Genomic DNA, 13,693 nt, shown 5'->3' with positions numbered 1-13,693 from the left:
TATTTCCCTGGGTCTAGAGACAAGTACAATAACTAGTGGCTACCATGAATGATCATAATTTCCTACTATAGCAGTAGGCACTGGAATAAAGTATCAACATCATGAAATACATCAATGTGTATCACTGAATGATTTATGCATAAAATGTGAAAAGTATATCTCTTTCATGAAGTCTGAACAAAAGCTCATTGTAAAATGCAAGAATATCCCATGGTATTATAAGCTTCCATGATGAACTGACCATGAACACAATGGCCTCTACTTTAAAAGTTGGAACTCACATTATCTCAAATACACACCTGATTCTAAAGAAACACATTTCTGTATTTTTTGAGCCTTCCAGACCATGTTAACTACCATTTGTTTCATCACAATCCTTTTGAAGTAGATAAACTCAAATAGTAATGTGTAGTGTTCAGACACTGGGACTCTTGAATAGGAGAAGACCATAGCATCCTAGCCTAACATTCCCTGGGAAAAGATTTCAGACACTGGCTGCAACTACTCCCACATGAATCTGGCTATTGTCATATCTAAGTGCTGTAACAATGCACAACTCTTTCCACTTGTCCTATCCTTGAGCCTCAAAATAGGCAATATTATAATGGCCTGCAGTAGTAATAAATATTTTTCCATAAGTTAAAATCAGGGGATCATGGAATCATATTTCAGGCCCAGAGAGAAAATAACTGGCAATCATATAGTTAAATTCAGAAAACTAGTATTGACAGTGTATGTACATTTGAATATATTAATTCATTAAGACATAGTTTTTAGACATAAACCTACTTAGGTAACAAATTTAACTGGTGAAAATGTGCAATACAATCTGTGGGAAACAGAAGGTTTTCTGGTTCAAGCTGAGGTCAGGTCAACAGGAAATAAAAGATGAGACTGCACTGGGAATCTGGCTAAAATCCAGTGAGGAAGGTCACAGTCCCAAGGAGGAAATCCAGTACTGACATTTGCTTCATGTGTAAATGGTCCTTGTCACACCCATTGCCTGATGCTGTTTTCAGTCTGGGTAAAATAAACTTAGGAGTTTTCTAGGGGCAACAGTTATTTCAGAGTCTCAAAACCAATCAAATGTTGACATCACTGACTGCTGTTTGCACTGCCTACCAGAGGAAATCCATATCATCACATCTAACAATATTCTCAGTGAAAGTTTCCAGAATCATTAAGGAACTAGAATCTGACAAACACAAATACAAGTCCTCCTTCTACAGAGAGGGGAGCCCTACCCCAGGCCCTGCTCAATCCCTTTAACATACCTGGATTCTTTGTTAAAGTCTCCTTGGCCTTTATCATCCAGGGCCTTTAGAATTGACTTACAGCTATGCACATTTGATATAGCATACAGAATCCTGAAAATGGAAAAATCTTATTCAGAAAAAAAAATGGAACTTTCCACGCAACAAAAATGAAAGACACCAACAGCTGGCAAAAAGATAAACATGAAAGAAAAAGAAGATGTCATGAAAATGTCTTTTCTCTGAGGATTTCAGTTCATCCTATGAGATGTGAGAGTCAGTCACACAGTAAACAGAGTCCTTTTACAAGCAACACTGATGAGGAGGAAGGAAAACTGCAAGAAAATTATTGCGACCCATAAAATACAGTCTATTGAACTTGTCCAACAACAGGTCTCTGGAAAAAAAGTTCTTAGTGCAGGATCTAAGCATTCGAACACCTGCAAGAAGTCCACAGTGCAGAACTCAACAGTCCATGAATGTGCATGGGAATAGAGCTTTCCATGAGCCAAGGAGCCACGTTTCATGTAATTGAGAAATCATAATTATTCAAAAGATGCTATCTAATTATGTCTTAATCTGGGGTAAGTTTGCTACTTATAAAAATATCTTGGCCAGATGTCCTTCTCTCACAGCAGGCTGACCTGACCCTTGGAAGAATTCATGGAAATTAGGAAGAAATTGCTAACTGTGGTGCCTATTAACATATCAATGAAGACAAGGATTGCTAGGCACTTTCTTAGCTCCAGATTTTCTCCTTGCCAGTCATTCTATACTTCATCCCCCCAACCCCAGTCACTAGGCCTGGTTCAGTAACCAGATACCTCTGCTCTCACCCTCAGACTGATTTGTCAAAAATTAGTCTCACCATCAGTCCAATAACCAGGTATCTTCTTACAATGTAGCAGGTTGCAAGTCTTAGGAAAATAATAAAGCTCCATTAGACACTACACTGGGCTATGCTGTAGCCTGTAGCATGTGATCAAAGTAAATCTCTTGGTCAGGATATATTGAATACAGCTTGCCAATATACTGGAATTGGTTTTAATCTGGCAACACTCAGGGTTAACAGAACCAACCATATATATTTTCCTCAGCTCTACCTGCCTGCAATCCTGTCTTCATGTTTCATTCAAAGCTAAAGCGTAACATTAATAACTAAGCCTATGAAGACACTATTCCAAACACTGTATTTAAAATGGAGCCTGCATATACCTCAGTGTAAAATTAATGAAGACTATAACTAGACTGAATTAATGTTAATATTTACAGCCATGTGATGGTGCTTTACAACGAATATTTTCTGATACAATCAAATCTGCCGTGGTCCCTCATATTACACATATACAAAGCTCTCTCAGGGTGCCTGTTCAGTCCCCTGGAGGAAGGAAAATAAAATGGCAAACAGAAACGGGATTTAATTTGAATGAATTTGACTGTGAAGAGCTTTGTTAAAGTTTACAAAGAGAACCCTGGTGCACAAACGACAGATATGGAAAGAATCTATGAGGTTATTTTAGCAAAATATTCTGGAAACCATAAATTAATGAAAACATCACCATAAACACAATTTACAGGACCTTATACTTCCCGACAATGCTACAATACATCACCATAAACACAATTCATAGGACCTCATACTTCCCAACAACGCTACAATATCCAAAACAGAACTGTGAGAGTGGCAGCAGGAAATGCACCACTGCCCCCCAGCTCTGCTCTGCTTCTGCCCCTTTCCCAGCCCAGCAGGTCCTCTGACCTGGCAGGTGACAGGACCAACTGCTGAATGTCCTAGGAGGCCTGTGCAGAAACTGCAGGTTAAGGAAATTTGAAGTTACCTCAGATACAGAGGATTCATCTCCCACTATGACTTCCTGACCACGAGACTGAACAGAGGCGTGGAAAAACAGGGAATGGTGCAACTTCCTGTCACTTAGGTCTCTTCCTATGAAAATCTCCTTCTGGACCCTCCCATTATCCAGCAGCTTCCTGTTAGGTAATTCTCCTAAGCCCACCTATTTCCGGACATTCTGATTAATTAGATTTCCAAATCTTCATAGCTATTTTTTGTTGGCTTGAATTTTTGCTTGTTTCTCGGCTTCCTTGTTTCTTTTATTGTTTTGATTTTTCTTAAACTCATCTGATCAGGCAGATGTGCCCCTCCCTTCCCCAGGAGGAACCACTCCTCCAACTCTGTTGCTGGCTTCCACTCCTCCAACTCTGTTGCTGGCTTCCACTCCTCCAACTCTGTTTCTGGGCATGGTCTCTAGAGAAGACAGAATATGGAGTGTTTCACTGCTCTTTTCCCAAGCTGCAGCCAGGGCTACTTCAGGGTTGTAGGGAAAAGCTTAAACATTCAGAGAGCACTCCTGAGTCAGAAAGCATAGTCTGAGATGTGGGGAAGCTGAAGCTGTTTCCAAGGCCTTTGGGCCTAACAAGGAGGCTCTGGATTTAGGAATTCTCAGATTCTTACACACCCACCAGCCACTCTTAGTACTGAAAAACAGAGAAAGAACTCTGGGCCCTGTGAGCTACACACTGTCTAACCCTGGCCTGGAGAAAAAGGGAAGTTCCAGCTGTTCCCAGCAGTTGGTGTCCCTAGGATGCAATTAGTATCTCTAGGACGTGGGTAAACTTGGGCTATTACTGGGCTGAAACTACAAAGAGACCTTCAAAGGGAGATTTAAGTTGCAGTTGTCAGATGCTTCCTCAAGGATTCCCAATGGGAGATCATGAGGAAAGAGACAGATCATGATTCTAAATAGTTTCTTGTTGGTTCATGGCATAAAATGAATGTATAAATTTCCACACCCACTACTCAAAGTAGATACGTGTTTAAATACCATTTGCAGTACAGAATGCCTGTAAAGGAAGTTTAATAGTGTAAGACCCCCTTTCGGGGACCCCCACTCCAGTCTCGGGACACAGGGTAACCCAATGAAACATGAGGGACCCTCTTGCAGCAAAACCACGAGGTTTAATGATAGAGCTCCAGGCTGATACGTATCTCACGAAGGAGACAGAGGTAATGAACCCTAGACTCAAAAGTTGGGGATTTTTATATGGAGAGGGTCAAGAGGGGGCTTGGAAGAGAAGCTCCCCCAATACTCACTGCAGTCAGGGAATCAGGAGCCCTGACTCCACACAATCACCTCTTTGCTCCATTGCCCCTATGTGGGAGCATGGGCTCTTCTCAAGGACCTGGTATTTACACAAGAACTAATTACACTCCGGGGTTCCACAGTCCCAGGCACTGCGGTGTTTATACAAGATAAGTTATATCTTCACTAATGACTGTGAATTCCAGAGCTCCACAATCGATGGCGTCCAGGTTTCAGGAGGAGGCAGTTAAATAGTTAAGCCCTAAATTTCCTAGCTAACAACTGACAATATACTCCTCTCTGTCTGTTCACTCCTGCATTCCATTCCCTTGTATAAGAGATAGCCTAGACAAATCATATTCAGACAATAGGAAACATTATTTCTCCTGAAAGAGCGAATTCAGCATTGTAAAGACTGCCAGATAGTGGACGGTCTTAATTATTAAGGACTGAAATACACTATGAAGAGAATACCAAAAACCAGCAACAGGATTATCAGGCCTCGAATTTAATTTTCTTTCATTCTGCCTTGAATCTAATTCCCTTTCAATAGCTAAGCCCTATGGATCTGTGAATACATCATTAGCATGTTGAACATTTTTAAGCTTATGTGAACATAGGAAACATTATTTTATTCAAGGAATATGAAATATTGTTTCAGTTCAGGAATCTGGCAGGAGACTGGCAGGGCACATAAGCCTTAGGTGTGTGACCACAGTCTTCAAGTCTCAACCTGCTCTACCTTAAAAAACTCCCTAGCATGGTATTAAATCCAAAATTGGCTACTGAGTCTATAGGATAAAAATTTAAAGCTTACTTCCTCATTTTTATAACTCAGAAATCCCTGAGCTTATCCAAGCTCAGAACCTAATACCCTTCCAGTCTCTAACATGAGATATTACTATCCTTGAAAATCCTAACCCATAAAGAAATCCTATATGAAGTCTGCCTTCCAACCAATTGTCTGTTTCTAACCTGAGTAATGGTAGCCTTCCTCCTGTGATTTTCCCAGTAAACCTCTTATGTGTGGTAAGCTATGCCATGGGGCTTTGGGACAGATCTTAGCTTCTGATTGCCAGGAGACATTTTACTGAGGAGCTGTAACACTTACACTAATACACGTTTTCCAAGAGTGCTGCAACTTGCTATTCAGGGTAACCAACAACACACACCCCACCAGAGATGAAAGAATTAGCCAGTGTTATTTTATTAAATTTCTGTTTTGTCTCATGAGTTGTGACTCTGCCAGACTATGCAGAGACCTTCAAGATGATATCACCTAACCAGTAAACATCAAGCATAGTCTTTCATGCACATTAAATACTAATAATGATATTTATAGTGTACATAAAGATCAGTATTAGAATTTCAAAGAATTAGTCTTTGAAATCAAGAACTAAGTTCTATTTGGCCAAAACTGTGAGGAAAAATCCCAGGCTGTTCAACTACAAATGTGTTTGTTTATGTAAAAGAGGCTGAGTTTGAACGGATAGCAAGGAACAATGGAATAATAGAGAGAAAAGGGCAGTATGTAGCTGAGACTGTGGTTAGCAGACGTCCAAATGAAGGAGGCTCTGTGTTTCATAAGCACCAAGAATCAGAGCCCTGAAGGCAGTGAAACATAGAGGCACACAGGAAAGAGACAATCTTAGGGGTCTCCATAGGCCACAGGTGTCACAAGGTTCTAGAGCCAGTAGTGATCCTCTGTGTTGGCAAACCAGTCCTCTGGACGCTCCACTCACTAATCCTCATGTGATGGAGAAAAGAAAGTATCATCATGGCAGCTTCCACACCTCTGATCTACAGGACTCTTCACTAACCTTCATGGAAGAAACTTTGCAACATGTTCAACCTTGCAGTTGACTGTGAAACCAAACGACATCGGTGAAGAGCAAGAATTATAATTCACAATGCTCATCATATTCACTAAATAAAGTTTAAAAAATATATTTTTTTAAAGTTTATTTACCTAGGTGTGGATGTTGCATTCATACTGTTGTTGCTAAAAACACACATTTCTTAGTACTTTCTGGTTAATTGAATGGAATGGGCCTTCCAGCCATAATAAATAAAAAATAAAGCAGTATAGCTGATTGCCTGTACCAACAATATGAGACCCTGAGAACTGGAATGAAGAATATGAGTTACTTACCAGAGACACCTGAGTGTAACTCCAAGATTTGAGCTTGTACAAAAAAAAAAAAAAAAAAAAAGAGGAAATGAAGAACCCTAGGAAATTTGGCCAGCTTTATTCTCTTGATTCCTGTAAAACCCATAAAATTCCTGGCAGGTGGAAACTAGACATAACAGTCATGTCAAGACAAAAATAATAGGATGGACTCAGGAAACCATGAGCAATTCCCAGGTCAGGATGCTGCTTCTGGATGTGTGGTCCCTCCTTGTGATTAAACTAGGTGCTATAAACCAATGAGTTTACAGGCCAACATATGTTTACCTTCTAACCCAATGATGTAATGTCAACTGTGGAAATTCGCACTTGTGTTTTATATGTTTGTTTGTTTTCTGATTTATAAAACGAATTAACCTAGACTTTGGTGCAGCTCTCCTATCTCTTTTCATCAGGGAGGTTTATAGCCTGACCACAAGCTTGAATAAAGACTTTCCTGTGCTTGGATTAAAGTTGTGGTTCCTGGTGATCTCACTGGGGGTCTCACAATCTGGGCAAAGTTACATCTTCAGTCTTTTACAAAAATGTTTCCGTGACAAACTCTTTTGACTCAGGTCACCTTAATGCCAGTCTTTGGTTCCCCAAGAAAATGACTTTTATTTTCTCCTGAATAACTTCCCAAATTCTTTGGTGAAAAGGCTATACCACCACAGAGTTTTAAAACTACATTTGAGTTATGTATTTGGTGTTTGTGACCTTGACCTTGATGGTGATTTAAGAAAACTCAGTATCAAAGGCACAGACTCTGGGACACAGGAAAGTGGCAAAAGCAGACTGGGTTATTGCAGGAACTGTAAAAACCTTTATACCCACTCCCAGCATCTAAAATGCTCTCAAGTAGGGATCTCTGTGAACGGCTCTTCCTCAATAGTTTACTCCATTGCTTCATCCAGCATAAGGGGTCTGTAACCATGCTGCCGGGTACTCAATTAGATCAGGAAGGTTGAGACATCTTCTCTTTGGCTAATTTGATCCTACATTTCCAACATATTTTAAAAATTTCTGATAGCCCAGTGAGCGTCAGTGTTATTTCCTTTGGCACTACCTTAGAAGGTCTACTATTTAGTTGAGGATGCTTATCTTATGTTGACCTGTCAAGCAGGTTCTTACCCTTTATTGACAATGAGGCCTGAAAGAACAGCCATCTCGGACAGCATATCTGTGTGTAAGAAGGGATCCTAAACCAAGGCCAAGAGGACTGCAGGGAGGCAGTTATGGATACAATCACACTCTCTTTCATGACAAGCTTTATTGTATGTGGCAATAACTTCCTCTGGGGAAGAAGATTTTAAACTAATAATAATGGCAATAAAAATTAAAACAAGGGCCCACAGCCATCTGGACTCTCGGCCTGCCCACCAAGAGTTGAGCTCCCAGAGGAGACTCTAGAGTGTTCTCCTACCTGAGCCTGTGGGTGAACCACCACATTCTCCCTGCTGACTCTCCAGGGAAACTGCCAGAAACTTAAAGGGTGCATTTATCTTGGTACTGCTTGGGTCTAGACCTTTCAGGCCTCCAACTGCATCCAGAGCTACTGGCAGCCCATTGCCATTGGAACTCACAGCCTGCCCATAGAGGACACAGGACCTATCTCCCTTCTGAACACTTGGGTCCACAGACACACTGAAGAGGGAAGCTCCATTCAGAAACAACAAGACCAACTAACATCAAAGATATCAAGATGGCAAGAGGCAAGCACAAGAACCCAAACAATTAATACCAAGACAACGTGGCAGCATCAGAACCCAGCTCTCCCACCACAGCAAGTAGTGTATGTCCCAACACACACACACACACACAAAAAAAAAAAAAAAAAACCTTAAGATTGGGATTTCAAATCATGCCTCATTGTTGAGGATACAGGGCCTTGAGAAGCACATGAATAACTCCCTTAAAAAATACAGGAGAACACAGAGAAACAAGTACAATTACTTAGAGAAATACGAGAAGAAACAAGCAAACAGATGAACAAACCATGGGGATCCAACTGGAAGAGCTAGAGAAAGGACTGAAGGAGCTGAAAGGGTTTGCAACCCCATTGTAAGAACAGCATTATCAACCAACCAAACACACCAGAGCTCCAAGGAACTAAAACACCAACCAATGAGCACACATGGAGAGACCCATGGCTCCAGGTCAAATGTGGCAGAGGATAGCTTTGTCTGGCATCAATGGGAGCAGAGGCCTTTGGTCCAGTAAACGTATGTTCTCCTAGTATAGGGGAACACCATGAAAGTAAGGTGGGAGAAGTTGGTTGGAAGAGGGAGGACCTTCACAAAAGGAAGTAGAAGGGAAGGGGGGAGAGGGAAGAAAACCGGGTAAGGGGATCTCATTTGTAATGTAAATACACAGAATACCCAATTTAAAAAAAAAAAAACTTATAAAAGAAATAAAACCAAGGCATCAGGAGCAACTATCTGAGAATTTGCCACACATTTCTGGGTCTGAAAGAAAACCTTCCTCAGAAATTCAGTTCCCTCAGGTTATCAGAGAAATAAACTAGAACTGCTGAAGCCTCAGTGAAGAAGGTTCCAGATCTGAGAACTTGACATTCCTGCTCTTGGGGACAAGTAGGAACCTAAGGTAAATTATTTGGGGCTCCGTGCACTGATAGGGGAGTCTACTGGTGGTCAGATAACACACAGGGGTAAATTAACAAGAATTGGAAAATGAAAAAGGAGCAAAGTGTGTGTTGACTCTGCTGTTTTGTGCTTAGTAGAGGACTTCCATGGTTGTTAGGCCATGGCTGTATGCCCACATCCTGTCTCCAGTGGAGGAAGGTCATCAGAGAAGCCAGTCCTTATGGTTAATTTCCCTGCTGCTCTTGGTGTTTATGTGCTAATTTTGCTTCCTCAAGGAGGCTGCCAAAAAGGCTCTCAAGTACCCTTGTTATTTCTTTCTTTCTTTTTTGTTGTTGTTTCACCATGCTGTTTAATCTAGCATGTTGCCTAGAAAGGCTTCTATTAGCCAGAGGAAAAATACTTCTCCAGAGACCATTTCAGCCTCTGCTGTTTGACTGCCAGCCTCTCCTCTCTCTTCAGCAATGGTGAGGCCGATTCCTTTTACTAGGGGAAGAGAGACCCATGGTTTGTTGCTCTTGCCAATAACAAAGATGTCGGACAGCCGAGTGACAAAGCTGTTGCCATTGGCATCTTTCACATGAACCACATCAAAAGGGCCGGCATGTCTCTCTATTGGTTATTACATCAATTCTTCCTGAGTTAGCACCTCCAGTCACCATACACAGGATACCTGTGTCAAACTTGATGAAAATAGGGAAATGAAGCCCTTCACAATAGTCACAAATAATATGAAATACCTTGATAGGACTCTAACTAAGCAAGTAAAGGGCCTGTATGATAAGAACTTTAAACCTCTAAAGAAGGAAACCTAGGAAGATCTCAGAAAATGGAAAGATCTCCCATGCTCATGGATTGGAAGGATCAACATTGTAAAAATGGCCGTCTTACCAAAAGCAAGCTACAGATTCAATGCAATCCCCATTAAAATTCCAACCCAATTCTTGATAGAGTTGGAAAGAGCAATGTACAATTTCATCTGGAATAACAAAAGACCTAGAATAGAGAAATCCATCCTCAACAACAAGAAAACATCTGCGGGAATCACTATCCCTGACCTCAAGCTATATTACAAGGCAATTGTGCTGAAAACTGCATGGTACTCGTACATAGATAGGCATGTGGATCAATGGAATAGAATAGAAGATCCAGAAATGAGTCCTCACATATATGGTCACTTGGTTTTTGACAAAGGAGTTGTAAACATTCAATGGTAAAAGGACAGCCTATTCAACAAATGGTGTTGGTCCAACTGGCACTCAGCATGGAGAAGAATGAAAATAGACCCTTTCTTATCTCCTTGTACAAAGCTCAAGTGCAAGTGGATCAAAGATCTCCACATTAAACCAGGTACACTGAAACTATTAGATGACAAAGTAGGGAAAACCTTAGAACTCATAGACACAGGAGAAAATTTTCTGAACAAAACACCAATGGCTAAAGCTCTAAGGTCAAAGATTGACAAATGGGACTTAATGAGTTTTGCAAAGTTTCTGTATGGCTAAGAACACTGTCACGAAAACAAAATGGCAGACAACAGAGTGGGAAAAGATCTTTACCAACCCCACATCAGATAGAGGCCTAATATCCACGGTATACAAAGAACTCAAAAAGCTAGACACCAGAGAATCAAACAACCCTATTAAAAAATGGGGTACAGAGCTAAACAAAAAGTTCTCAACTGAGGAATATCGAATGGCTGAGAAGCATCTAAGGAAGTGCTCGACATCTTTAGCCATCAGAAAAATGCAAACCAAAACAACCCTGAGATTTCACCTCACACCAGACAGATTGGCCAAGATCAAAAATTCAGATGACAGCAGATTCTGGCGAGGATGTGGAGAAAGAAGAACACTTCTCCACTGTTGGTGGGGTTGTAAACTGGTACAACCACTCTGGAAATCAGTTTGGTGATTCCTCAGAAAATTGGACATAGTACTACCTGAAGATCCAGCTATTCCACTTCTGGGCATATACCCCAGATACAATCCAATATACAACAAAGATACATGCACCACAATGTTCATAGCAGCTCTATTTATAATAGCCAGAAGCTGGAAAGAACCCAGATGTCCTTCAGGAGATGAATGGATACAAAAATTGTAGTACATTTACACAATGAAGTACTACTCAGCTATCAGAAACAATGACTTAATGAAATTCTTTAAAAAATGGTTGCATCTAGAGAATATCATCCTGAGTGAGATAACCCACTCATAAAAGAACAGACATAATATGCAGTCACCGATAATGAGATACTACCCCAGAAAGCTCTGAACACCCCAGAAAAAATACACAGACTATGTGAAGTTCAAGGAAAAAAAATAAAACCTTATGCTCAATCCTTACACACCAAGAAAAGTTTGACTAATACCATGTCACATCCTGTTTTACATGTACTTTTTGCTCATTGTAACTAGTAAGACCTTAATGCACATTATCAAACCTTTGGGGGAAAAAAAAAAACCCAAGCACTGATAAAATTGTATTTGTATACTTTTATGCAAAAATGCTTAAAATTTGTTTTTTTATCTTTGTTTTTTTAAAATAAACTTGCTAAAAAAAAAATACTCAGTCCCAGTGGGGGGGGGGGGGGATGTGGAAACATATGTATTTGACATTCACAGGTCTACAGAAAATGCAACAAACTTTCCATAAGAAACAAGTAAGAATATCAATTGGAGAATTAATGGATGGACCAAATGTTAGAGTACTTTCTTAAAAGAGAAATGGCGTGCAATGTCAGGATATACAATAAACATTCCAAGTGATATACAGAACCAAAAACGTAGTAATATTAAGTTATTTCAGTATATTCACACCAAAAAGTTAAAAAAAGTCACTATTAAAGAGAATTAATTATTTATGGTTCTACAAAAGCTGGTATCAGCAATACATACATAAAACAAAAAAAATAGTATAAGTGACATAATCATTCACAAAAGAATCCTTAGATATGTATTTTAAATGAAGGGCATATGATAATGCATTTCAATGAAGCAAAACCAGTTTTTTGATTAATTCTCTTATTAATTGTAAGATAATTATGCTAATTCTTCATAAATATCAAATTTATTATTCCTATGATATTGACATAACTGAAAATTTCAATGTTGTAATTTTAGCTTTATTATCTTTTCTTTTTTATACAAACTGATTTGAGGATAAGATGGTCATGTGAACAAATAAGTATTATACACAAAGATTAGGAAGGCCTCCGTCCTTCATTGAAAAAAAAAAAGAATAAAAATGTGTATTCATCATATATTGTTATGTAACAAATTGTGTGAGTTATAATAATATTTTATAAATTAAATTAATAAAACTAATGAAAAAAAATTAAAATTAGCCATCCACATATATTTTGAGCATCATTTACAACAGATTCTCTGAGACCTACAGGTCTTCAGTCCTTCAAAGTTGTATGTCCACACAGTAGAAAATCCAGTGAAAATATAATGGTGTTATACAATGTGAGAGACCTAATCCTTACATTTTCATCATATCAGAAGAAAATGAAGATCATAGAAAATAAGCCCTTTAGGAGGCTGGAGAGATGGCACAGTGGTTAACAGCACTGAATCCTTATCCAGAGGTCCTGAGTTCAAATAACAGCAACCACTTGGGGGCACTCAACCATCAGTAATGAGATCTGATGCCCTTGTCTGGTGTGTCTCAAGACAGTTACAGTGTACTTAAATATAATAAATGAATAAATCTTTAAAAAAGGAAAATAAGACCTTGAGACAATTTTACTAATTACAGATAATAAAACTGTATGAATGGTTTGAATAAAAAAGGGATTTTTCAAAGAAAAGTGAACAGCACACTGACCTGTAGAGTTTTTACAAGAGACGCTCTCATTCTTTTTGATGTTCTCCCAGCTTCAAATATTGGAAGGATTCTAAATTTCAAAACAGGGTTTGAACGGTACAAAAATTAAATTAATGAAACTTCATTATGGACTATGCTAAATCACATAAAAGAACATTAAAAACAAAATATGAGAAAACATTTCGACAGACATGGGAACATGGAATCACATATGTAGTGTGGTAAGGAATATGAGTATGATCTATCAGCAGGCACCAGGAATTTAAACAGAGCACATGATTACCTTCTGTAAAACATAATTACTCAGGGTTATTACTGTGAACTTATCTCCCTGGGTCTAGAGACAAGGACAAATGACTAGTGGCTACCATGAATGATGACTAGGACTGAATGGTGACTCATTGGCCATCACACTAGAATACATGATCTGAGCCTTTGAAGAGATTCCACTTCATTCTTCCAGGCAGATACAGTATATCTATTTTCCATGTGTGTCCTAGTGGGTTAAAGTACAACAATTACCTGCCAATTATCATATTACCTGCAAAATAATATTTTGTCGAAAGATTTAGTTACAGGAATTTTTATCATCATCTAAAAAGGCTTGCAGCTGTTCATTAGATAAATATTTTAAGTTATGTATCCTATCAATATGGCCTTGATTTCTAACACCCATGAACAGATATGGATGCACTGTCCTTGACCCCTTAACATCCACATGAATGCATTAATTTGTAG

General features: G+C 39.2%; 1 protein-coding gene across 1 annotated transcript in view; it reads right to left on the bottom strand.

Moving 5' to 3' along the window:
* The window catches only part of LOC308424364 (uncharacterized protein), a gene marked incomplete at its 3' end in the record, with an annotated part of 55,977 nt that overhangs the window by 19,152 nt on the left and 23,132 nt on the right, over positions 1–13,693 (bottom strand). The window contains exons 2-3 of the mRNA XM_080921278.1: positions 12,956–13,025; positions 1,275–1,367 (exon numbers count right to left, since the gene is read on the bottom strand). Coding sequence (XP_080777404.1) covers positions 1,275–1,311 — 37 coding nt within the window. The 5' untranslated portion in view covers positions 1,312–1,367; positions 12,956–13,025. The remainder of the gene's footprint in view (positions 1–1,274; positions 1,368–12,955; positions 13,026–13,693) is intronic.

The sequence above is a fragment of the Micromys minutus genome (genome assembly GCF_963924665.1).
Source record: "Micromys minutus genome assembly, chromosome: 9".
Classification (NCBI taxonomy): domain Eukaryota; kingdom Metazoa; phylum Chordata; class Mammalia; order Rodentia; family Muridae; genus Micromys; species Micromys minutus.
This window is presented reverse-complemented; position numbering and strand designations above follow the sequence as displayed.